Below are 27,969 nucleotides of genomic sequence, written 5' to 3' on the forward strand. Positions count from 1 at the left end.
GGGGGAGGCTCTTCCATTTCAGACACTGCAAATCACACCAAGTTTTTTTCCTATGTGGAAGTAGTGGAGCTAGAAGCCACTGAAGTCCGAGGTCCATGAGGGGGAGGCTCTTCCATTTCAGACTCTGCAAATCACACGAAGTGCTTTTCCTTTGTGGAGGAGCTGACAAAGGAGAGAGAAAGATGAAAGTGGTCCAGAGAGGTGAGTCCTGCTCAGCTCATAGAATTTCTTCTTCCTCCTCCTCAGTACTGGAAAGCCTCCATCTGCCAGGTGCACATTCCAAATAAGATTCCATTTCCAACTCCTTGATGATTTGAAGAGAGACCACTTTAGAGAAAATTTACGTTAACTTATTAGAAAAATGTGTGATATCTACATTTTCTTTACTTCATTCCTACAGACAGAAATAGCATACCTCAACCACTTGACCAGTTTGAAAATATTATAATCTAGACACTGAGAGTGGACATGCTACTTCCTGGTCCCTAGCCTCAGGAGCAGCATCTTTCTCTTCTACTTGTCACTAGAGAAACTCAGTCAGAGGAGTGGGGATATTATTAGTATTGGCTCAGTAGTTTATTTTCAATGCAGAAATTTGTTAGAAACAAAATTGCTTTTCTGTACAAAATGTGCTAAGCAATGTATTATTATTCCTTGTGTGCAATAGATTTAAAAGCAAAACCTACTGGGTTGAATATTTGTCTCTGTCCTTGAGAAAGGATATCATCTTATCAGCATTTAGATTTCAGGAAGGGAAAGTCCCAAATGCAGGAAAGTCTCATGGGCCAGCTTTATCTCCCCTCCTCAAAGTGAGATCTGTACATACAGCAATTGAAATCTGGAGGTGGCACAGCCCATGTCCTAAGCTAACATAGTGGTAAAGTTGGTGTGGTTCTTAGCATAAGTACTAATGAAAAAAAAAAAAAAAAAAGCACATTTGCCTCTCTATTTAAACCTGTGTTGTTTTCCCTTGGAATGGTTATTTCACCTTGAGAAATGGAGAAAACATATATAAGAATTCTCATGCTCACACTTCTGGGCTACCTCCTGATTTATAGGACGTTATGTACACTCACCATTTTGTATCAGATATGCCCGGAATGGGTATACTATCCTTGCAGCCCTAGATTAGAACACACGTAATATCTTTTTATCCCCCCCTCTCAGTTACTGAGTTTGAAAAATAGGGTATTTATTTGTCAGCTGTCTGTCATTATATCAAAATACAGTGTCAGTCATCTTATAAATGGCAAAGTTTTATTTTGTCTCCTAGTTTTAGAAGTTTTGGTTCATGATCAGTGGACCTCATTTCTTTTATTTGTACCTAAACTGAAACATCATGCTAAAACCTCCACAGTAAAGTAAAACAAGTCCCCTTGTTGCTAAAAATAAATAGTATAGAAGAGGCCAGTGCCCCTAATCTCCACTCAGGATATCCATACAGGTACCTAGGGATTGCTAACTGTTCCCCACCTCTTAAAAGGTCTGCCATCTCCCAATAGACAAATTCTGGGTCCCAAACAATCAATAATGGGGCCTTTGTCAGGCAAACTATGTCAGGGGCACTATATGTTTTACTGTTGTGTAGAAATGTCATCCTAGAATGACTGTGAAAGCTTACTGCCTAATCATGAACTTCAGAATCCTATAGAAGATCTTCTAAATGCAGGGACTTTGCTATTTCTAGGGTCTTTATCTGTGTCTTCCTCTTCTGAATGTTTGTATGTTGACGACAGGTGAAAATGCTACCCTCAGAGTTGATACAAAAGATAAATCAATACATAGGGTGATCATCATTAACCTGAACCCCCAGATCTGTGCTGTACCTTCACTTTAAACTTGACGTAACACCAATAATCCACCTCAGAAAAACCTCATAGAAAAATGTGCTTCCAAACCAATTTCAGGTCATTCCATCGGATGGGTTTCTGTATGTCTGACATGCACTTGGCTTTGAAGGCTTTTCTCACTTGTAATCATTCTCTCTTCTCAGTGTTACTCTCTGTAGGTCATCTTTTTTTGGCTCAAGACCTCTTAGCACTTTCTATGGATTTCTAGAAGTTTCAAGAGAAACAAATCACATAGATCTCCTTCTGAAGAGCATTGATTAAGGCATCCAAGTTTTAACTGAAAGCTGGATGCCCGTCTCTTTTAGTGTTACTCAGGCGGGTTGTAATGATCCACAGGCTTCTAAGTGTGACTGATGACATGTTACCAGGGCTGCTGGGCAGTATGTCTGTCATCTCATAGAATGCAATGATGAATGTCCTGAACACAGATACTATTTTTTGGAAGCCTTCCTACTGAGTAACTTGCTAACAGCAAACGGAATTTAGGCGGGGAGTTTCTCTGTGTCAAAACTCCAAGATAGTTATACTATATCACTGCCTCTTTTTCCCAACCCTCTACTCCAATAAAGAAAAGCAAGTAAAAGTGGGCTAGTTTACTCCTCATGGAAGACTAGAGGGTTGTAATCTGTGGTCTTTGGGAGAGAAAGTAATGTTTCATTTTCATCCCTAACAAAGTGAGAAACATTTTCTCTTTGAGAATGTATTTTCCTATAAGGTTTGAGGCCATAAAAATTAGTTGGGTCTCATTTGACAATATCATAGCACACTTCTCTAAAAATGTTAACAATTTCCTAAGTACTTTACATTTTTGTGAGTAAGGCATTGTGCTAAGTGATATATATATTTCATTTAAAATTCCTTTATACCCCTGTGAATCAGGTCTAATTACTTTAATCAAAAATATAGGAAATCAAAAGCTCAGTGGCTTTCAGATTCATATAGGAGCTGGAAATTGAACTTGACACTGTCTACCTGCACAGCATAGGATTGTACTGTTACCCCATAGAGGCTAACACTAAAAATGTGTCTAAAACAGATGCCACATATGCAAGTGATGTTGGTGGACTTCAAGCTATAGAAATCCTTTCAGGGATCAGCAGATCACAATTCATTTTGTGCCGTGATGTCAAAAATCAGGGGAGAAAACAACATATTTTCAAAGTATGAACCAATGTTTTCAATTATTTATGTATCTAAGAGCCCATTTTCAGGAGAGAATACAAAGTATTGAGATGTACTGTTAGTTGATAAATACCACTGTTAAGACTCCCTCAGAGGACTGAGAGAGAGTATAGCTCAGTGGTAGAGCACTTTTTTGGTACGTGTGTGGCACTGGATTTGATTCTCAGGATCACAAAAACAGACAAAATCTGCACAGAGCACTGTCAGTATTCCAAGAAAGAGCACAACTGATATCTTTGGTGGTGGTGGGGAATGGTAGGCCATCACAGAAGGCTTCTTGCAGAAGGAGAGGTTGATTTTAAGATGCCATTTCTCCTGATTCCTAGTCACACTGACCACAGAGGTAGTGGCTACACTGAGCTAAGTAGACACAAAAGGGTGAAGTAGGCATTACTTCAGGATATGATAAGAAACTAACGTGAACATAGGAACAAAGGCTAGCTCATAGGGAGTTGTGGAAGAGTTGTATAAATAGGGCAGCATAAACAGATCAACTGGTTTGATAAGTTACTTATTTGAACTCTGAAAGATGAATTAAAAAGAGCAGTCAGTCACCTCAAACCAGGTCATACTGCAAGGTATTTTGTCAACAAAATTGTTTCAAAGTGGATTAAAACTATATATGTCAATTCTTTCCTCACTAGTCAAATCAATAACTAGGGCATAAGCCACCCCCAGATGAATTAAAAATAATTTATTTTATTTTCAGACTTCCATGAATACTATGAACAAAAGATTCTGTTTTCCAGGACCTTGCAATTACCAGAAGCCATCTAATTGTTGACTCAAGTGAGAGGGAGATTTATATGTTAATGCTTCCTAAGGTATCTTGTGCAAGGGGGAAAATTGCACTGCTTAAGGTATTTAATTGCACATTTCTATCCATAATAATCAAATGTTGGAGTACTGCTTGTCTGTGCGTGCAAGTATTGTGCTTCTGAGCGTACAAAGAATGTCAGTGAAGTTCTTTGAATGTTCGCATTTTATTTCATAACTTGAAAAAAACCCAGGTATTTAACATATCCAAGTGAGCTTTCCAGTGTAAGTTTATGGTTCCCTAAAAAAAACAAACAAAAAACAACAACAACAACAACAACAACAACAACAAAAAACCCACAGATTGTAGGTAGCTGTCGCAAAAAGTTGTTCTGTGGTTTGCATGTAAAATTTCTCCATAGGCATTTGTGTTTCAATACCTGACCCCAGCTGGTAGTACTGTTTCAGGAGGCTTTCTCTGAGACCATAAGGAGATAGAGGTTTACTGGGGGAAGTAGGCTTCTGTGGATAGGCCTTAACTCCTTCTGTTCTTGGAAATGTACAAGCCACCCCCAGCTCCCAGTACTGAAGAGAGCAGCTGGTCATGCACAATCCATACCACTGACTATTTGGAAGTAGAATAAATCAGTCTTCCCTGAGTTGTTTCTAGGAGGTATTTTGTTAGGTTGTTGAGGAAAAATAATCCGTCATCTTTAATTTGAATTGTGAAATGTGTTGCATTTTAAAGATTTTAGTATTAGAGCAAAAATTACAACTTGTTTGTCTTGAATAGAAACATTTTTTTTAATATAAGTCAACTTGCTTAATGTAAGTTGTACCCATAGTACCATAAATAACAAATGCAGAGGTGAAATAATTGTAACTGTTTTGAAAGTATTAGCAGCACTAGTATAATGCCTACAACATAATTATTAAGTGTCAAAATGCATTTGGCAGAATATATCTACAATTAATTTAAAAGCTTATACTTACCATCTTAAAGTGTAAGTCCACTTCAAAATCTCATAGACGAAATGTATTTGCTTGGGCAAGTCACCCATGAATAGTTTTTCAAGTTTATTTGTGCACCATTACCTAACAGATCCTTTAAAAGCGTTTTTAATGAAGTGCAATGCAATGGCTCAGTGGGTAGAAGTGCCTACCATGAGCCTGACAGACTGAACTTCATTCAAAGAAGCGGCCGTGGACAGAGGGAACCAACTACTGAAAGCTGTCCTCTGACCTGCACAGGAGTGCAGTGGGGCTCTCATCCCTGCGTCCACATGTACAGGGACAGTGATAGTAAAACTCAACTTTAACAAGTGCAAGTACGATGTTTAAACTCTATGAACACATTTAAAATCACTCTCATTCATAGGAGTTGATTAACCTTTCACTTTTTGTGACCATGTTGAAATAAAAAGCTGACAAAATGAGGTTTAAGAACTTACTTTTTCAAACTATGTTCAAAGTTTGTACACACATTCTAAAAAAGATGTTATATGAGTCATGGGTTAAAATTTCATAATGTATTTAAAAGACACACAAGTGATTTACTGGGAAATCACCACACTATTGCTTTTATAGGCTTTCCTCCCTCTGGATGACTCAGCCTTAATGACTATTTCTCCAATCAACAAAGCCCCAGATGCCTTGGTTTCTTCCAATATATTGTCTATAGCTTAATAAAAATATTACTTCCCTTCTGTCATTTAATAGACATTTTACTGTCATTAACTTTGATTTTGAAAGTTACGAACAAGTTTCCAGTGACCATTCCACTTCCAACTTATTTTATTCTGTTTGCTTTCTTCTTTTTCCCTTGTCAATATCAACTACAGCTAGCTAAATGAGACCCATGGTTGCCTGAGGAAATGTAACATTAAAGGGCAGACACTGAAGATAAAGACTTTAAATTCTAATTTAGAAGGATGATTATGACTATTGCATAGGAAAACAAATTTTGTGTTGTGCAGCCCTTGGACATAATGTTCTTTTCTTAACTTCTGCCACCAAACGTTTTATAGCATGTAGCATTTTATTTCACTTTGATGGCAAGTGATACTGAAGCTGTTTTTGATTTAAATGCCCAGTTTCATGAAACAAAATATGTATTCACTCAGTGTAGTTAAAGTGTGGAGTATGAACAGCAAACTAGAATTGATTCTTTTCACTCTGTTTGATATTTATTTGTTTTAATTAATATGAAAATTATAAAGAATAACTAGGAAATTAATCTTAGAAACTATCCAAGATACTAAAATCTTACTTGAAAATTGGCACCACTCCAATCTCCAGAGCTTGTTAATATTGTATCTGTTTCCCCTCCACTTTGTTCACCTTTATCATGTAGTTAAAGGGCTGATGCCACATTCCTACTCTCTATTCACCTTTTGAACATTCGAAGGGCTCCTTCTGTTTTCCTACAAGTGAGACAGTCTACTGCCTAAGGTTATACTGCATGCAGGTCTCTGCACCACATCCATGAAGCCCCTGGCCTAGCTGACTGTGTCTTCCACCTCATCTTCCTTCTTTCACTTTGTTTATTCACCATAGCTTCCTGGTCTCCTTCATCTCATTTTCTTCCTTCCCTTATATTTTGCACCTGTTTTATCAGAATCCTTGGCCTTTTTTGTTGCTTCCTTACTTTACCATTTTTACAAAGTCTACTTCTACTATATTTTGATCATTTCTTTAAAAGAGTTTCCAGATCACTATTTCAAAATCCAATTTTTAGTTCTAAATGGTCAATATAAACTTTGTAACTTCCTACCTGAGATTTTTTTTTAACCTGGCTATTTTAGTGGCTACAAAGTTATTGGTTCCAGAGATGAGATCTTTTCCTTTTAAAATTGCCCTGCTCCTTTATGATTGTTAGCATCATTGTTGTATTCCAGTATCCAGGCTTTGAAGTTGAAATGGCCTACCACTCATTTGGACTTCTGTTGTCCACCTTCACCTCTTCATTTTAAGAGAATATGTCTTACTCTCTTAAAATGAGACAGGAACTCATTCTGCATCTAAGTCAGCATTGGCCTTTAATCTGCCTTTATAGCCCAAAATGGCCTCCCGCTATCCATCCCCTTGCCTGTTCCTCTGGATCCTGGCATTATGCAGGCTCCTTATTTTCCTAGCAGTATCAGCTCTGACACATTGACTTTCATTCATCATCGGAAAAGAGTGAATCATAATGGTCTCTGTATTAGTAGGCACTTGTAAGAATTACAGGATTCCTTGAGTCATGAGTTTGGTATGACTCTTGTGCTTTAAAAGTCTTCAATCCATTGCATGGCCTATATCACTAACAAAAAGTTACATGGCCTGAAGTTATGGATTAAAGTTTTACTGGGTCTGAAAAATCTTATCTTTCATATCCATGTCTAATTTCCCAAACTGTATGGTAGTTGATTTTTTTCCTTTTTCAAACTTGTAGATCTTTTTCTTTAACTTGAGACTATAGTAATTTAATGTTAGAAATGCATCAAACAAATAAAACTGTACAGTAGAATTGGTAGTGAAATAAGTTGATTGTTGATGTCTTACTGCTTTTCTATTGATGTTGTAAACACCATATCCAAAGCAACTTGCAGAAGGAAGGGTTTATTTGGGACATATGGTTCCAGAAAGTTAGGATCCCTCATGATTATGTAGAGCTAACCTGAAGCAGGAACAGAAGCCTAGAGCTCACATCTAGAACAATAAGCAGGAAATAGAGAGGGCACTAGGAATAGCATGAATCTTTTGAAGCCTCAAAACCTCTGTCCTCTGTGACACTTTCTCCAGCAATGCTATACCACCTAGTCCTGCCCAAGCAGCTACCAACTAGAGACCAAGTATTCAAGCACCCGAGATTATGGGGAGCATCCCAGTCAAACATACCACACTTAGTGTTCCTACCATGCACTCGAAATATTCACATCAGGATTCTATTTTAATGGATCTCAGAAGTAATATTAATGAAAGTATGTATATATTACTTAATGATCATCTAGAATGTCTGCCATATTATGAATATTTAGGTATTCATGAGTCTTGACATCTGTCACTTGGAATGTTAAAAGTTCCTTTTTACCTGCAAATAGCTGACACATTTAATGATCCTTTGTAAAGTTTTGAGAAGTTTGGAGGAAACTTTGATATTATGTTCACTTTTTTTTTTTTACAAATACATTCATATTTCAGTCTCTGAAGAACTCAGATAGCTACTGTAATGTGCTACAATTCTAGAGGCTTATTTTTTCTTTTTAGTTCAGTTAATTGGTCTCTTGGATATTTCCTTACTCTTTAAGCATGCTATTACATTTATTGCTGAATATATTTCTTCGTGTTGTTTAAAATTTAACATACATTTTACATAAAATAAATGTTAGTTAGATTTAATATCAAGTTTAATCTATGATTTTTATCATTCTTCATTTCAAATTTCCCATTTCATAATCAGAAGAATGAAAGTGTGTTTAGATATGGATCATAGCAGTTACCTGATCAGCTCAATTACATGAACTCACATGAGTGTAATTCACATTAAAGACTACCAAACACAAAGCTGAAATGCAGCCCTTACAACATAATCAAGTTGCAAGAGATTTGTGTACACAAGAGAGAAAGAAGAGGAACAAAGTTCTCTTTGGAAGATCTCAATTCCACATACCCATCATTAGGCAAAACTTAGAGGTGAGGCCGTTACACAGGCTAGGAAAAATCTCTTTGTAGAGGAAGTAATTTTCTTTTTCCAATTCGAAAAGGGAAATTAAGTTACTCTATCTGAATACCTGTATCTCAGTTGCAGGATACAGTATCTAACCTGGGTGTTAAAGAGTGAATAAAATTTCAGTATAATTAGGAATTGCCAGTCAAAGAAGTGGGAGGAGATAATGAGACTGGATTCATTGGGGCATGATGAGGTACCTGTCTGTCATCTTGTTTAATGGGTGCTGGTCCTATGTACTAGAAGTTAAAGAACAAATGAGAGCAAAGAAATGTCAGTTATTTAAGTAGACATAATTAGTACAATCTAAAGATCGGGTTAACTATTGGCAAAGCTAAACTCAACACCATCCAAGGTACCAGTTTTAGCAGTTGATGTTTGGTTTTAGAATGTCGCCCTTTATGGAAGTTCATCGTACAAGACTTTATGGTTTATAAAAATGGAGAAAAGTGGTATTTGTTTCTGTTCATGCTGTGTTTACCTCTCAGGAAGATTTATGTGTGATGCTTTCAATGCAATTACCTTGAAAATATTATTTGTTTATGTGATTTTCAGTCTCACATTATAATAGCCTTCAGACCTGGTTAATACACCACTTCATAAAATCATATTTTGTTAAAAATCTCAAAAGAGATTTGTAAGGAACAATATCTGAAGTAAGGATCTGTCATTAGGGGAAAAAGAGTCATGTTGCTCACAGTTGTCCTGTTGTTTGGAACGTTCTTCTTATTTCTTTTGGCACTGTTAACCCACAGAAGCAAGAGCTGACAGGGCTAGACGTAGCTGCTGTCAGGACCATGGAACATTGGAAATGTCAATGAAAGGCAAACTGATGCCAGTCAATTGATTAGATGAGGATCAGGTACTTATATTACATATTATAATATACATATATTATATTATATTATCTGGTACTTATATTAGGATCAGGTCTGTAATAGAAATACTGACTGCAAACCAAAGGCCATGGGAGAGGGAAGTCTAGCCAAGCTTCAGCAGGAAAAATCCTGAGCTTCTTAGAGAAGCACATGTCTACCTTGAAATGATACCAGGATTCAACTAAACAGGTGTTTTTTTAAGTAATATTTTCTTTCCAGCCTTCCCCGCCCATTCTGTTTCCATATCTACATTTTTGTATGGCAAAGCCTAGCATTACAAGATTAGTTGGCTAGGGGGGTTGTTAATATCCGACTACTGTCTATGCTGATGTGATCCCAGAGATGTGATGGTGACTTGGTGGTAAGATATCATCCTTATAGACACAATGTGACTCCACTATTCATCCTGTGAACCTAACACTAAAGTGGTAATAGCCACAGAGCATACATGCTTCTCCCTTCTCTGAGTGTGTGTGCGTGAGAATACATGCTATCTTTCTGTCAGCCAATTTTGTCTGTGTCTTATGATTCCCCTTTGCCTGTCATTTCATTCTTCCGAAGAATAGATGGAGTCTTTTAGTAGATGTCCTACTCACATGTTCTTCTTCCAGGAGGCCATGAAGGAAGTTTGCCTGTGGTACTTCTCACTTTTGTGCAAACATTCTGAATTTAGGAAGTTTCATAGTGACCTCTTACTTCATCCTCCCTATTCTCCCCAACCCCGGCTTATTGTCTCCCAGTAGTCTTGAATCATGCAACAGAAAATATGTTTAAAATATGACAGAGAGTCCCTTTCCAATCTTTATGTTAAAGAGTGTGATTCTTAAAGCACTTGTTTGCATAACAATATCCAGTTCATCTACATTTGTTGTGTTCATTGTTTAATCTTTGGGTTTTTTTATATTTCTATTTAATTCAAGTGTTTTTTTTTTTTAAATGTCCCTAACACATCGTGGATATCAGAGTTTAAATAGCTGCTAGGACATCTGAAAGCCTGTGTTCTGTAGATTCAACATTGTAAAGTGGAGCACTGGTCACTGAGACACAGAACAGGCTGTAGAGATTTGTTCACTGTCCTCTTTCTGAGACTGCAGATATGCTTTTGTGTATGCACACTCCTTTTGTTGCTTTTTCGTACTTTTCTTATTTTTTTCTATAAAATCCAAATTTGCGATAGTAAAAAAAACTGTGTTAGACCTTTTCTTTATTTTTTCTTTATTTTAATTATTATTATTATTATGTGTTTTAATTTTATACATCAGCCATGGGTTCCCCTGTTCTCCCCCCTCCCGCTCCCACCCTCACCTTCCCCCCAGCCACTCCCCTCCATTCCCATGACCTACAGGACAAAGACACCCCTGGGGATTCATTTAAACCTGGTGGATTCAGTACAGGCAGGTCCTGTCCCCTCCTTCCAGACTGAGCATGTGTCCTTGTGTAAGCCCAAGGTTCCAAACAGCCAGCTCATGCACTAAGGACAGATCCTGGTCCCACAGACTGGGTGCCTCCCAAACAGATCAAGCTATTCAATTGTCTCACTTATCCAGAGGGCCTGATCCAGTTGGGGGCTCCACAGCCGTTGGTTCATAATTCATGTGCTTCCATTCGATTGGCTATTTGTCCCTGTGCTTTTTGCAATCTTGGATTCAACAATTCACGCTCTTGCAGTCCCTCCTCTTTCCTTTTATTTATATGAGTCCCTTTGCCTCAAACCAAGCCCTCTAAAAGAACCATGGACAATAGTGGTTCAAAGTAGTCTCCTAAAGGAAGCAGACATGATTCACTTAAAAGAAGTTTATCATAAACTTAGTAACTCATTCGTTGTACAGTCTGTGCTTGGTATTTCATTAGATAGTAAAGATGATCGATCTCAGTATGGAGGGTCTGCCCACAGTCTGTTAGGAAAAAGTCAAAATGTGGCTTTGTAATATTTAAATAATTGTTTAGTAAAAGAAAATAAACACACCAAAAGGCAAATGGCTGAGTAAGCCAAAGGGAAGCACTGAAGCCTTGTGCAGGTGATAAAGACATACTGGTCTCCAGATACAGCTCAGTGAAGAGCACTTGTGCCTATGCTTATGTGTACAGGGTGCTAGGTGCCCTCCCCAGCGCTAGCAAGCCAAGGCAAATAGAAGTGTTTTGGAGACTAACCAGCCGGAACACAGCATATTAACAACAACAATAGTATAACATGCAGAATACAGAGGAAGCACAGGTCAGTAATAAATATGCTCTATTAAAAAAAATGTTTCATTTACAACTCTTGTCCCCTATCTTTCCTAACACTTGTACATTTATAGAAACTTTATAGTCATGTTGTTTGAAACAAGTACTGTGGCTGGATACAAAGGATAGAACACAGATGTCAAATTTGAATGCGAGCCTAGATGCTTTATACTTGAATAGCTTTAGAAAGTCACATTAATTACTTTTCTGAAATATTTGAAAATGGAAATGATTTCTGTATTGAATAATTTTTGGTAGATTTCAAGTAATGGCTATTGTAGCACATATGTATGTTGGGGGCACTTAGGAAATTACAACTGCTTTTAATATTTTAATGTTATTAAAATATAAATATTTTATAATGTCATATGTTTCATGTATTAGAATTGTTTTCCTTTTGGTAAATAAAAGTGTTAGCAATTATGTAATTACTCTTCACTATTAATATTTCCATAGTTTAGCATTTCAAAAACTACCTGTAAACATGTATATGTTCATTCTTCTGCATGTATACATAATATAAATTAATCTCATTTTGTACCTATGAGCACTGATGGTAAAAAGTTTTTTTCGGTTTGTTAGTTTATTTTATTTTGAAAAACTTCTGACCCAGACACTGAACCTGAGCATTTACTTTGTCTGTGGGCATGCACCTCACTCATAGCTTTGACCAAATCCTAAAATAGTTTGAATTGAAAATGGTCTACCAAATGCCACAGGTCATATTTGCCAATCCCTTCCATTCTTCTTATAATTGATCAGGGGAACATGGCAAGAGCTGGGGCAGGGAGACAGAACGGATCCACCTTGCTACCATACACCTGGCATTCAATAGTGTACCAGTCTCTTTTTATTCTAACAATGAAAATAGGGAGCATGTAAACATGAATATATGGCTGCCATTGGGAATGACCCTTCTCTGTCAGGGGCTTATTTAAATTCTCCCTGTCAGAATGTCTTATAATAAAGAAATAGAAGACTTAGTTCCGGTATTTTTCTTGATTCACTCGTCAGTAATTCAGATATAGTCTCCAATATATCAGTGTCCTTTCCATTCATCAGTGTCTTCTGATGGTACTAAATTATTCTCATACATGAGATTTTGCTCCCCTTGCATGCCCATGCTAGTACTTGCACAGCTGACAACCTTTCCTGTAGGATGTACTCCTTCCCCGAGTTCAGCCTTCTGTTTCTCACATGCCCTGGCTTTCCTTATGACCCCCTCTCTGGCCTTCAAATTCCTATTCTAGGTCTTTTGTCTTCTCTACAAGAAATCAAGGTTCTCAATTTCTAGCTTATGATACCCTCTTCTGCCACTGATATATGTATCCTTCCAAGCACATTTAAAACACACCCCAGATGTCAATTATCTTTTGTTTCTTGAGGCCATTCCTGGGCCTAGTGCACAGAGATATGGCTGGTTCATAGCAAAGGTGATTTCCTACAGTTCTGAGATTACCTCTGAAGTCTGGCCGCCTTTCTCTTCTTGTATGAGATGTAACATTAGAATAGTCTTCCCTTACCTCCCAATACAGCCAGCCCAGAGTCTTTATAAACATCTCATCCTTGTTGAGGGCAGGGGAATCCAGTACTCTGCCACTCTTCACCAACTGTTTTTGTTATAATAGCTCTCATTGATCCTTTATGTCTTTTCATCTCCATTAGATTATAGGCTCCATAAGAGAGGGGTGATACTGATACAGCTACATATGCCAGCAGTGTTAACAATGTAGTCATCTGTTAGAGCTGTGCACCTGGCCAGAATAGAGCTAAAAAGAACCATGTGATGTAGGCAGCAGACATTACCATACAGATCTGTGTCTAAGAGGGAGGTTAGTGATTGAAAGTCTATTTTTCTAGAAAGGAAACCATCAGACTCCAATTTGGAACATTATTTTATCCTGTGTTCTTCCCTTTGTTAAGAACATACTCATCACAGGCCTGAAATATAAGGTAGTTTAAAACAGAGGACTCTTTTAAAAAGCTAGTTTTTAGTACAGTTAAGTAAAGAAGTGAAAAGCCCCCCCCCTCATTAGGACTTTGCATTATTTTCATATGCACTTGGGAACAAGAAAGACTTATATAACATCCACAGCACGGAGGCCAGGGTAGACTTTAATTAATTCCTAGGTAAAATTAGTATGCATTGCCGTTTAGAGAAACAAAATACACAAGCCCGCTAATCAAAATGTTCAGCTAACAGAACTGGAGCTTTTCATTAGTTATATTGTCTTGAATTTCATCACTCTACCAGCTGGCTGCTTGTCAATTTATAGCTTGGACCTTTACATCAAACAGAAAAAAAAATTAATTACAGGGAAAGGAATCCCAATAGGAATTTTGCGCTTAGAGGTTTTTCACAATTAACCATACATGAATGGGAATGTGTACAGAGAAAATGGAAAGGAAGAGGAAGAACTTTGTAGAATTTACTAGAATCATTAACTGTAGCAGTATTAGTCAACTACTTCCTGATTTTGTTCTAAAGTTCTTTAGCCAAATATGTCAGCCTTCTATTTTCTAAAAGCACTCAAGTCTGCTGTTCTGTTGAACTCTGTGAATCATGGCATGAACTGTGAATTTTCTTACAAGTTTGTCCCAGGTGAGAGCTCAGAAATTGTTCTTTTCCCATCATTTTGAATTTGGTAACATCCTGTATGTTACACTACTTATCAGAATCATAACTTAATGAGCCAAAAGATGCTTTGTTGGTGAGTGCCTGGTTACTCATCATGCATATCTGGAATCAGAAGTGTTGTTCTCAAGTGTCATAGCCATTGCTGGGGGTCTCACAGGAATTGTGACTTTCTTTGCCTCTTATCTGTTTAATAAACCAGCTAGCAGCTTTAAAAGTGATGCTCTTCATAATTTCTTTTTTATGTTGCTTAGAAATTCTTGTGATCCATTTTCCTAGTTCCTAAACAACAGAGTGTTTGTTTCTCAAATATATCAAAGGCTAAGATGCCTAGCAAGTATAAAGAAAACATTTCTACCTAAGAAACATGTATATAGGAACGCACATAGGATATGTTCCATAGGATACTGGAGAGTTATATGAGAAGTCCAGGTTCTGAGTAACTATCAAATTAATTAAAGAGCATATACATATTATGTGGACATGCATACATAGTATTTATGTGTGATTTAGAATAGCATTTTCCATTTGGTTAATTTCAAATGTTTATTCAGACTGTGTTGTTCCCAGTCCTTAGAGTTGTCTATACTAAAATAAATCCATCACTTTCTTGGCCATTGCGAGAATACATTTAGGTTTCTGATCATCTTTAATGTACAGCAGCCCTTAGTTATCAGCTCATTTCAGTGGTCATATTTCACTATACTGTCTTGAGCAGTGCCATATTTCCTAAATAATTTGTAGACCACAGCTAAAGAGAACATTTTTTAACTTTTCGTAATGATAGTATTTTTCTTCATTAGGCTTGCAAGCTGGGAGCTACTAACAGGCACTTTGCAGGTTTTGCGGTTCAGCCTGAGAATGGTTTGCTGCTATTCCAAGGTCACTTTCAGAGTCTTCACGTGATTTACTCCTATTTATTTTGCACTTGTGTTTATGGCTTTGCACCAAGAAATGAAATTTGATGTTGGGTTTGTCTACATTAAACTTAATTTGCTGCAGGTCAGCTCATTTACAACTGTGATAACATGAAAACCCACACTGTAGGATGTTTTTTGTCTGTAGCCACTGATACAGTTTTTTCTACTTTTGTTGTTATTGTTGATGTTATGGTTGCACAGCTTTCTGGTCCTTTCAATTTAAAAAGAAGCCTCACTAGGGAAGGATTTTCAGGAGACCTACATGAATCTATAGAGATCAATATGTGATTGCTTAAGAGTTTTATCATTTCATGACATTCTATTAGAAATTTGATTTCATGTTCTCTATTAAATAAGTATGCCTATTAGTTTATATTTTAAATAAGTGAATTTATATTTGATAACATATTAAATAAAAGTTACAATGGATACAAAAATCTTAATTTGGGTTATGATACTAAGTATTTGTCCAGGTTTTTAGTTTAAATTATCCAATGAGTCCAATTTTGGCCTCACATGTAGTCCTGGATATGAAGCCATTCACTAGAGCTTGAGGCCGCACCGTTAAAGAAAACAGGTTCTCCCTCCCAAGAAGCTGTTGCCTTTCCTAGCTCCTCTGTAGGGTGAAGGCTCATGAATCCTTCTCTCTATGCTACTTTAATAGTTTTATCTTACACAGACAGGTTTTAAGTTTGAGTGCAGGAGTTTGGCCATGTCCATAATACAGTGACTCTCTCCAGTCCTTCCTGACCTTTGCTGTTTCAATTTTCCTGTCCCCTCTTTGGAGATGTCCCTTGATCCTTGGTGGAAGGTGTGGTATACATGTCCATTTGAGGCTGAGTACCCCACTAACTTGTAGTCTTTCTGAAGCAGGGTTCTCAGTGTAACATAAAGGGGTCCTTTGTCTCAGTAAGCATCTTGCAGTCAGTGCAGGCTCACAGAGCCAGAAACCTGTCTCTCCTCTGGTGGACTATGAACCAATCATAAGAAATATTTTCATTGCAGAGTAAAATATTAGAATTTAGAGAACTGTTTGCAGAAAGTTTACTTTTTGTGGAATTTTTATTTTTATGACTCTAGACCTGGGATGTTAAATGTAAACTGTACGGTCCCTTAGCAAGGTTTACTATGTAAAGCAATTCCATGGTAGATCATTTTGAATTGCATTTGGCTTCTGCTTATCATCATAGCAAGAAATAATATTTAAATAAATTCCCATCCAAGTGTCCCAGTTGTACACACAGACGCATGAACCAAATTATAGATACATGTCTAAAATAACCAAGAAAGAAATGTGGGGAATGAATAATACTAATGATAGCTTAGATGTCTATACCACAGGAAGTTTACAACATGCATGCCTACGCTAGTGTGATAGGAAAATCTTTGTATTTTAATCAGCAGAAGCTGGACCATGGGGATTCAGAGTCTAAATGTGATACTTCCTGTTTTGGTTTGGTTTTGCTTTGTTTAATGTTGTTGTTTGGTGGTTTGTTCATGATATGGTGTGTATGTGTGTAATGCATGACAGTATATGCCGTATGTGCCTCTGTGTATGCAAATGAAGACAGGAAGAGAGAATCAAATGTCTTCCTCTATTGTCCTCTACCTTACTGCCTTGAATCATGGTCTGTCACTCACCCAACAGCACTCTGATTTGGCTGCACCGGCTGGCCAGTGTGCTTCAATTATCTGCCTATTTTTACCCACTGATGCCCGGGTCGTAAAGCATGCAGTCATGCCTGACTTCTTGTGTGGGTAATAGAGATTTGAACTCACATACTCCTGATTGCACAGAAGCATTCTTATTCCTTGAGCCATCTCCCCAGGCCTGGTGATTTCTGTTTGTAAAGTAGACCCCTACATCGTTCACAGGATGAAGTTATAGTGAATTAGACTATTTAAATAACTTTGAAAAGATGTAATTATGAAATTCTTTTAGTAAGAAATGCTACTGTTTCTACCTGATTTTTACAGTTGAGGAACTTTTTGTTTGTTTTAATACAGGTAATGAATTTGGGCATCCTGAGTGGTTAGACTTCCCAAGGAAAGGGAATAATGAGAGTTACCATTATGCCAGAAGGCAGTTTAATTTAACTGATGATGACCTTCTTCGCTATAAGTTCCTAAATAACTTTGACAGAGATATGAATAGATTGGAAGAAAGATGTGGTTGGCTTTCAGCTCCTCAGGTAAGCCCTTTGCTCTGAATGTGATGTTTTAGTCACCAGTGAGTGCTGGGCATGCTTAGAATGGCAATCGCTTTAAATCTGTATGCAGACCTTCTGAGCATCACTTCATTATTCAGTGTGTAGTGCCCTGTAATGTACTGTAGGTTGTCAAAACATGTCAAAGGAATCTCTCCAATAGATAATGAAAATGGTAAGCATACTGCCCTGCTTAGCTTCCTGGTTAGTTGGTTGTTATTGTTTAAATTTAACAATTTTCATTTCAATTGGTTAAAAATAAATGGCAGACACTCTGCATGAAACCCATTTTGGAAATGGCTGTGGCAACATCTTAATTGTTTTGACTGGCTTTCCTTTGTGTAAATAATTATGCTGTCATAAAAAAAAATGGCTACAACAACACCTAGACATTTTTTATTCCTGTTTTCCCTTCTTTACTGGTCTCCAACTTGTCATTTCCATAAATGCCATTATACCTGCATGCTGTGTTGTACTTTGCATGAGTCTGAACTCTCCTCTAGATTTAAAGTCTCAGTTTTAAATAAGTTTGAGAAAATTTAATTAACAGGTACAAATTTTGTATGGGCTTTTTTTTTTTCTCATGGAAAAATGAACCTATAGTATGTATTAGTTACAATCAATTTACTTTCTATTGATACTGTTTGAAATGACTGTTGATGTATTTTTACTTTAGTGTCTATAGTTTGCTTGTTTGGTGATTGAACAAAGGTATTTGTATATTCAGTAAGACTGGCTACATGATATGCATGCCCTAATCATGTTTATTAGAAATGCCATTTCCAGGAGAAACAGCAAAAACGATGCTCCTTTTCAGGAGAAACAAGGTTGAATACCGAAAGGCACACTGTTTCCTCTGGAGCCTTAGTTCTCACTGCTAAATTACCAGGAGGGATGCTGCTGATAAACATGGCAATAAATCTCCAATATAAGAGTTGGGTGAAAACGGAGCCTAAGATGCAAAGGCTTTCAAAGCCAGCCGTAAACAGGAATCAGGAGTGTGCAAGTGTGATTTATTTTTAGACCTTTTCACATTATTAAGAAATATCCACAGAACATTGCAGCAGACTTTAGGTTGCCATTGATTCTCTGCAGAGTTATGTAAAAATAATGTATGATTTTTAGAATAACTATAAATTTGAACCTGGATATAACCTCACAGTAACTTTGAAAAATAAACTTTTATTACGTTACCTCATTAATCTGGGTACTAAAACAAAGTCTCAAGGAAAATGCTCTTATGCTTAGCCTAATATACACAAATACTGTATACTGAAAGTGCCATGTTTTGTTTTATTTTTACTTCAGACTTATCCACAGCATTAATCCTCTGTTTGTGCTCTCAGGGTGGAACATGGATGGTGGGGTTCTTATACTCTTTAAACTGCTTTTTGATGTTGTTTGGCATAATTGTAACATGTAAAACTATAGAGATCAGGGATTTCATTTTGGAATAATAATGAACAACACATATTAGGAACAAAAAAACAAGCCTCCAGGAAATAGTTTTCTTGCCGCAGCATCTCAGAGTGATTTGAATGTAATGCATCCCTCCTTGCAGGCCTATGTGAGTGAAAAACACGAAGACAATAAGACCATCACCTTTGAGAGAGCAGGACTCCTCTTCATCTTCAACTTCCACCCAAGCAAGAGCTATACCGACTACCGAGTTGGGACGGCATTGCCGGGGAAATATCCTTTGCTCTGCTAGTGAATGTGGCCATTTAAATTCAGCATGTATTCATAGTATAAGCACATTTTAAAAAGACGAACATGGAACTCGAACTCAGTTTCCTTCTCTGTAAAGTGAGGGACTTGAGGGGGCTGACATTGCCCATCGTATTTGTACTGAATTATTAACAAACTTTGCTTAAACTCTGAAAATTCCTATCCTGGAAAGTTTGGAACGTGGTATTTTGTTCTAATAAGAAATCAATCCACACTTCATTTTTTTTCTATATAAAATCTTTCATAGTTGCCTATGATAATCGTCTATTTACCCCTCATCTCTGACTGTTGAGAAAGAATATATAACTCAATAATCCTCCTTTCTCTGTCTCTTTCAAAATTTAGGTCATGGCTCTTTTTATTTTATTTTATTTTATTTTTAAATCAGAATTGGCCGGAAGCAGGCTGGGGATGGGAGTGCGGAAGAGAAAGAGCAAGGAGAGTGTTTCTGGTGTTCTCTACTTATGTGTATTTGCCGATTACTTGGCATCCTTTTCAGTTCTTTCTTGTGTCTTTGCTATACTGCCAGAGCAGAGAGGTGTAAAACCAAAACATGATGCAAGATATAAGGTAATAAATGGGAGACAAGCAAAAGTGTTCCATGGGAAAGCAAGGGGAAATGGAGAGGGAAAGAGTGATAAGCCTACTAAACCTTGGAATTAGCAGGGATGTAGTAGAGTAAAATGAGGAAGCCCATTCCAGTGGTTGGAATCCTTAGATAATGGGCAGTACAAAAGATTAATTAGAGAATGGTGGCTACAATAAAGTACTAGCCCCAAATGAGATCGTATAATAGAGATTTTTTTTTAAATATAGTAATTAGTTAAGCTTTATTTTTCCTGAGATGTTATGTTACATCGTTGACCATTTGTGAACTAGGAAGTTGCTTGATAAGAATGTATGAACTAGAGCAAGTTTTCTTGTCCAAGTCAGTAAAAGATTACATGAAAAGAGGATTGTAATTTCAGGTGTTAATCATGGGCTATCACAGAGTACCTAAAGCATAGCTAGCCTGGAAGTAAGGTAATGGAGAGAGATTCACAACAGTCACGTGAAGCTCTTTCAAAGGGAAAGGACCCTGAAATTGTTTGTTAAGGGCAAATGTAAAGTTTCCTTTTACTAATTTTTATTTTAAAATTTTTATGTAATGCATTTTGATCATATTCTTTCCCTTTCTTCAATTCATCCCAGATCCTCTTCCCTCCCTCCCTTCCCACCTAATTTCATATTCTCTCTCTCAAAAAAAATTAAATAAACAAAAACCAAAATATAAATAAGAAAACTAGTAAGACAAAAATATCCAAATAAAACTAAAAAATACATATATGTCCACAAAAAAATAACATGGATTTCATTTTGTATAGGCCAACTGGAGTTGGCCTGCCCTGGAGTGTGGTTGATGCAGCCAGCGAGTGATGCTACATTCGAGAGAACTGAATTTCCCTGTCTCAGCAGGTAACAATTGTAACTTCTAGATTAGCATGGGACTTTGTGTCTACTTCCCTTTGTCATTGCAGAGTGGTGGTGGTGGTGGTGGTGGTCTCTTTGGAACTTGGATGGGAATTGTGTGTTCTGTCTCTGTCTCTGTGAGTTTATGTTCATCATTCCTCTTTGACTAGAGAAGACAGTATATCCTTGCAGTCATTTGCCATCTCTGACACTGAGAGTCTTTCTGTGTCCTCTTCTGCAAAGCTCCCTGTGCTTTGAAAGAAGCGGTTTGATAAAAGCATCTCATTGAGGGCTCAGTGCTCCACAGTCTCACATTCCCTGCCCATTGTTCATTGTGCATCTCTTCGTTAACTGCCATCTACTGCAAGAAGCTTATCTGATGATGGTTGAGCAATGCTCTGGTCTAATGATGTAGCAATAGCTCATTAGGAGTTATTTGCTTGCTATGTTACTTTAGCAGAGTAATAGTCATAAGTATTCCCTGAGGCCTATTGCCTGTCTAGTTTCAGGTACTGGTTTCATCTCATGGTGAAAGCTTTCAATCCAATTAAAAGTAGTTAGTGGTTATACCAAAACATTTGTGCCACATTTGCACCAGTATGATTGCTATTGTAGGTCACAGGGTTTGTGGTTGGGTGATATTGAGGGTTACTTTTCTCTTCCAGTAGCATGCAAAATATTCTCTGCAACATCAACCCTAGTCAGTTATACTGAAGATTCTAGTTGGGTGCCAGCTCTATTTCTTCATGTTTGGTGACATAGTAAGTGTTTCTTCAGCAGTAGGCCTTACTATCAGGTTTTTGAGAGCCATCAACAGCTTTGGTGATGTTTTATGGAACCTATGGGACCATGAAATGACTCAACATGATGTAACACATTCCTGACACTGGCTATTTTCTTGGTGGCATGAGATGTCTGTTTGAATACTCACATATATTTAAGACCGACTGGTTTAGAGCATTTTACTATACTGGGGATTCTTTTCTGAGACAAAGGAGCATGGAAGTGCTTCCAAAATACACTTGCCCCATGCCTCATGACTACCCACCTAAAAAGCAACAGCTCACCCTAACTCAGAGACTAAAATCATTGTGTCAGCTTAGTTTTGCAAAGTGGTGTTCTGCACACCCAGTCTATGCTGACGGTCATTGATAATGGAGTGACTGCTAATGAAACATTTATCCTAAGGATCTGCTTCACAAGATGAACATGGAAGTTCTCAATTATTAAAAACTTTGTCTTTCCTCCACCACCTCTTCCCAGGCTTCCCTCTTTCATACCAAATGCCTGGAGTTCCTTCCTTCTTCTGTTCCTTCCTTTCCTCTTCCCTCCTTTCCTTCCTTCCTTTCTCTTTCTTTGTTGTTCTTAAAAAAGTAAATTCTACTTCCATCCAAAGTGAAGCTGCCACATCTGGCAGCACACGTTTCCAAATGTGGGTTGGCAAGGTGAGGTCAGGTGCCACATTTCTGCATTTCCATGCTGACACTTTGATGAATAGAGGTATAATGTCATTTTCTCTACCAGCAGCAACCATATTACACATTCTGCTCTCATTCATAGTCTTGAACTTTTCTTTAGACTCCCTAGTATAATATCTTGTCCCTTATTCTTTATTCAGTTAATAATTTTTAACTCAAAATTCCAAATACTAGCATGAAAAAAGTACAGTGGGCATTAGTTTTTGACCTCTAGCTACCCTTTTGTGACATATGGTAAAGGAACTCTTCAGTGGGTGGTTCTCCATTGCAGATCTGTTAAGATTCTGCCATATTCCTTAGGCAAAAGAGAGATCTCTTCTTGTGAGATTTTTGTTGTTCCAAGCTCAATATTCCTTTTATAATCCATAACATTGTGCAAGTCTAATCTGTTTTTGACCTTTCGTCTTTTTAACTTACTTCTTCCCCTTTAAACTGTTACAGACTGATTTTAGATACAGAGATAGGAATAAATTAAGATCCTATTAGTGTATTTCTGACTTTACCAAAATGTTCCATGATAATTGGCTTTTCTAGCATGTAAATGGAGGGGAGACAGTTGCTATCAAGACTGGATGTATTAATCAAGTAAAGACATTCTTCAGATTCTGAATTCTGAAGACACTTTATTCAATACAAAAATTTCAAGTTTCTACAAATGTCCTTTGAATTTCTTCTGTCACTCTGATGTACAAATATGTTGTAGGTAGCATGTATGAATTCTCAAGCAGTATCAATTTTTGAACCTGTGTATCTTACATATCAAATGGGAAGGCATGAAGCTGACTCAGCTCTTTGGAGAATTCATGATGACTGTCTTCTCAGGAACTTGTAAAGGTAGCTATTTTGGCAAGGGAGGAGAACACTTTTAAGTTTGCTTTTAGCTATCTTTTGCAGTCCTATGAAATTTGGGAAATTGAGAGATAAGACTCATTTGTATCAATAAGTTTTAAATATGGTCACCAATGTTGACTCCCAAAGACTGAACATTGTTTCTTCAAAAGAGCTAGTACCTATGTCGAGAAGAATAGCAAGAACAATAGCAGAGAGCCTTTACCTACACGCATGCAGCATATATCATCTTAGCTGTTAATCTTCAGTGCACCAAGTCCAGGGTCCTTCAGTCCAGTGGATGATGGCAATGAGATGGTACATAGCTAAGACCTTCATGCTAACAGACAGGCTTCACATTTCATGGTTAGAAAGCTAGAATATATGTTCCCAGTGTAGTATTTTTTCTTGTTATTTCACACTGTTCATCTGCAAAGAGAAAACACAGTACCCTTTCTATTTTATGTATCTCTGTTTCATTTCTTCACCCAGGATATTATCAAGTGAGCACTGAACAAAAATTAAAACATGTGGGGCCCTAAGGAAAAACTGTTCTTTGTAAGACACAGTACAAATGGTAGTGCCACTTTTTAGGTAATGTGAGGAATGTTGTATTGTGTGATATATCTTCTAAAGGCCATCTGTTTTGCTTTTACTTATTTAGTCTTGTATCCCTGTGCAGCCTCTAAGGAGAATTGTATTAGTCTCATGTAACAGACCAGGAGACAAGCCTGTGAGTACCAGAGGCTTTTCCTCCAGCATGTAGCTGGTAAAATCAAGCATTGTGTTTATGACAAAGTCCATGCCCTTCTAGTAATCTTATGGTACATTTTCCTTTATTTTTTTTTATTTTTCTGCATGTGTTTTGGTGTGAAAGCAATGGAGAGATTAGTGATTACTGTTTCTATAATGTTGAAATTGTTTTAATACAATTCTGAAGAAAATGAGTTCCATTAGAAAATTGTACAAACCATTGTAACAATCTGCAGACTTTCCCAGTCTTCCTATCTTCTCTTCCTATCCACCTCCAGTCACCTACCACATATTCTTCCCCAGGAATTCTTCCTTGTTCCCTTTGTAACCAATGTCTACAAAAGGGAAAAACTGTTCTTTTAAAATAAAACATAGGTATTCAGGTCTTCTTCTTCTTCTTCTGTTGGAGTTGCTTTCTGTATTCTGGAGTGGAATATAGATACATCATGGCTCTCTATGTAAACCCCTCTACTGCATCCAAGTTTACTGCATAATAGTGCATGCAAACATATAACCTTAAAGGTTGTTTGTAAGGCAAATGACTCGGTCTATAAAAATGAATATCAGCCTGGAAGCATAAACAACAGAACAGTCACAGGTTTTCTAAGTCATCTGTCAGTATGCTGCTGGGGCGGAGGTGGGCATGATCGTGACAATAGCATCCCCCTTTCCAAATGGCATTTCAACTGTCACAGATCAGATGCTAAAAGGAGCCATCACAAACATGGCTCGTGAGAAGAATGTGAACACAGGCCAAAAATAGTTAAAGCTAAGGGAAACAGATGAGTAAATAATTGGATTTGACCTGAGATCCTAAAAAATATTTTTATTAAAATGCTGCAAGATGTGCCTTTTAAAATGTAAATTCAGAGTATGACATTTGCAACTGGTATGCAGTTTTCTAATGAGCAAATAAGGTCATTTGGATGACTCACTGGAGTGTGAGCTCTGAAGGCAGGGCCACGGCTGTGTTGCTTGGTTCAGAGAAGCCTTTGAAGTGTGGTTATGTAACACTGTTATACAGAATCAGGACTTTATGAAACAAATAAAAGCAAAGTAATTAATTTAGGATTAACTACATGCCACACTGTGTCAAGAGGATACTGTACAATGTGAAAGGTGATTTCTGGGTTAAAGACATAGAGTCTAGATTCACCTTTTTGGCTTTATAGGTTATAGATGTTTGGGTAGAACACGAAACACATGGGCAAGGATGTATCCTGAAATAAGTAACAGGGACTAGAAGCATATGCACCTCTTTCCTTCCTTGTTGTGTGTCTGTGTATCTCTTTGTCATGCTTTTTTGGTGAGCAGGGGAACAGAAGTACATGGCAATTTTATATTTATTGCAATTTCTTTTCATCTTTAATTTTGAGAAATGCACACACATGCATGTACATGCAGGAGTTGACTATACTCTCTTATTCAGTCTCTAGATATCAATATTAGTTTTAAACATTTTTGTAGGGTCTGTTTGATTGTTTTTTCATTGTTAAATACTTCTTAGCAGTCTTTGTCATTTAATGACAGTCAGTGGCTAGCACCATTTTTTTTTCCTGGCAAGAAGATTTGATTTGGCTTTTTTTTTTCTTCACTTCAGGAATTTGAGATGAATCACAAAGTACAAGAAAATAGTTTGATGATCAAAATATAACTACTATAACACCTTTGATTGGCATAATACATATTCATATGATTATAGGCAGCCCCTGACTGTGTGTGCATAAACACAACTTTTATATTGTTGTCTGGTGTAGTGATAAGGAATGGAGGGGTAACTTGTTCTGAATATTTATTACAATGATGTGAAATACTCAAGCATTTCTGTGTTTTCACTAATGGGTCTGTAGTGCATTGAGTATTTCCTGACTTTGGAAATTCATACGTAACAGTTCAGTCTAGATTCTTATCCTCCAGTTTATACTGTTCTGGATAAATATGAATTTAGAAATAGTATAGCCTTCAACAACAATACATGATATTGCCAGTAATTGAAGGAGGTACTTATCGACAAGTTCTAAAAGGAAGTCTCACTGGGGAAACAAACTACTCTTAGGGAGAGGTTGCATGCTCAGCAGTAAATGCCCAACAGAAAATGAACTCTGACTCTTTTGTCTCCCCACTGCCCAAGTAACTGTTAGAGCCTCCAGATGGAGTGGGTAAATTTGCTTTCTGTGCAAGAGTAGTGTCTAGACTATTACACTCTGAGTGTTCACATTCTCCCTCTGGCATTTATTTGTACTAAAGAAGTAGATTGTTTACTTTTCAGTGTGTTCATCACCAAAGGACTTACTCATTGTCTTGGTGTGGTAATGGAAGTTGATGTGGACAGAAGTCCTGGGAGTAGCATTGTGCTATTATGTTGTATTATATTATGTTTCATTATATTGTATGTATTAGAAAATTTGGACTCAGCAGGTAGTCTTCCTCACTATGGCCTGAATTCTCTTTTTCCAAATTCCTCTTTCCATGTCTGACTCCCCAGTTCATTAACCTATTATCATTCCTTTCGCACCTTTTATGATATTGTAACTGAACATTGTTCCATGCAAAGTCCCTCCCTTAGTTCTGTACTATTTTACTATTTTCCCGGTTTTGCTTCTTAGCACCTGCCTTTCTGTGTTTTGTAGGAATATTTTAATGTGAAATAACTCCTCCTACCCAAGTCTATTGTCTTTCTCTCTGTCTGTCTCTGTCTCTCTGTCTCTCTGTCTCTCTCTCTCTCTCTCTCTCTCTTTCTCTCTCTCGCGCGCGCGCGTGCGCGCGCGCTCCTTGCCGTGAGGAAATAGTACATTCCCTTAGACTCAACAGTTCACACTGTGATGGCATTCTCTATTGACCAGCATGCTTTGGCCTCTGCTCGGTAACCAAGATCAGTGCAGGTGGGTGATGATAAATGAATGTTAGGAATAATGGGAAGCATGGACTCTGATATTTTCGACATAGAACTCCAATATGAATTTTGCAGACCATTCAAATAAAATAGAATTACTTTGGTGAGGAAGTCTCTGTGCTTATTTTAAAATTAGTGTCAGAAGTTGAATTTCCATAGCACTTTATAGACTTCCATTTACATTGGCCCATCCAATCTCACATTATGTCAGTAAGGCTGGCAAGGTCTAGTGCTCTTATCCTTAATCTACATATGAGGATCAGAAAGATTCATAACTTTCAAAAGGTCAAAGTCCTGGTAAGTGAATACATGAAATTTAATCAAGTTTCTCTCTTTCAGCAGAGTTTTAGATTTGGATGACAAATCATCTTTTTTTTTTTTTTTTTTTTTTTTTTTGCCTTACAGCAATGCCATTCCTGTACATAAAGCATATCTCACTAATTAGAATACTGTTTTTACTTGTGTTCTCTCCCCAGCTTTGCAAAAGCTAGTGGCTCCTCTGACCAAATTCGTTTGGGAGCTGTCTTATGCTACCCTAGTTTGCAACATTCAAAAAACTCACAGCTCAACATGAATGGAAAATGTTTATAGCTTTATTAAATCCTAACTGATAAAGTTATGTAGATGTAAAGTATACAATATGCTATCTTGGTACACAGATATATTGCAAATGGTTACTTCAGTCACCCTATATAGTCTCCACCTTACACAATTACATGCTTGTTAGTAGGTGTTTTTTACTCTTTTGCTCTTTGGGGGCCCACCACCCAGCTCCCAAATAATTACACACAGATGCTTGTTCTTTTTTATAAATGCCAGGCCTTAGCTTGGCTTATTTCTAGCCAGCTTTTCTTAATTTAAATCATCCCGTCTACCTCTCCTCTCTGGGCTATTATCTTTCTCTATTCTGTATACTTTCTTTACTTTTACTCCATGGCTTGCTATGTAGCTGGGTGACTGGCCTCTGATGTCCTCCTCTCCTTTTCTTGCTGTTCCTTCTCTCAGATTTCTCATCCCCTTTATTCTCTCTGCCTGCCAGCCCTGCCTATCTTTTCTCCTGCCTTGCTCTTTATTAGATCAACCAGCTGTTTTACACAGGCACAATAACACAGCTTCACAGAGTTAAACAAATACAACATAAAAGAATGCAACACATCTTCGCATCATTAAACAAATGTTCCACAGCATAAACAAATGTGACACATCTAAAATTAATATTCCATAACACTTGCTGTATGTGCATTTGCATGTATGGTGAGAATAACTATAATGAAAACCCATAGTTAGTTTCACTATCAACTCTATTATTAACCAAAGTTAATCATGCTGTGCATTAGCTGTCCAGAGTTTATTGACCAAAAGCCTTCCATTTCTCCAGATCTCAAACTTGCCCTGCAGTCCACAGCAATCACTGTTCATCTCTCTTTAGAAATCAACTTGTTTAGATTCTCCATGTAAGTGTTCTTATATAATATTTG

General features: G+C 37.3%; 1 protein-coding gene across 1 annotated transcript in view; it reads left to right on the forward strand.

Moving 5' to 3' along the window:
* The window catches only part of Gbe1 (1,4-alpha-glucan branching enzyme 1), a 241,631-nt gene that overhangs the window by 196,289 nt on the left and 17,373 nt on the right, over positions 1–27,969 (forward strand). The window contains exons 13-14 of the mRNA XM_036203624.1: positions 17,163–17,347; positions 18,924–19,054. Of these exons, the coding sequence (XP_036059517.1) occupies positions 17,163–17,347; positions 18,924–19,054 (316 nt within the window). The remainder of the gene's footprint in view (positions 1–17,162; positions 17,348–18,923; positions 19,055–27,969) is intronic.

The sequence above is a fragment of the Onychomys torridus genome, chromosome 12, assembly GCF_903995425.1.
Source record: "Onychomys torridus chromosome 12, mOncTor1.1, whole genome shotgun sequence".
NCBI lineage: Eukaryota > Metazoa > Chordata > Mammalia > Rodentia > Cricetidae > Onychomys > Onychomys torridus.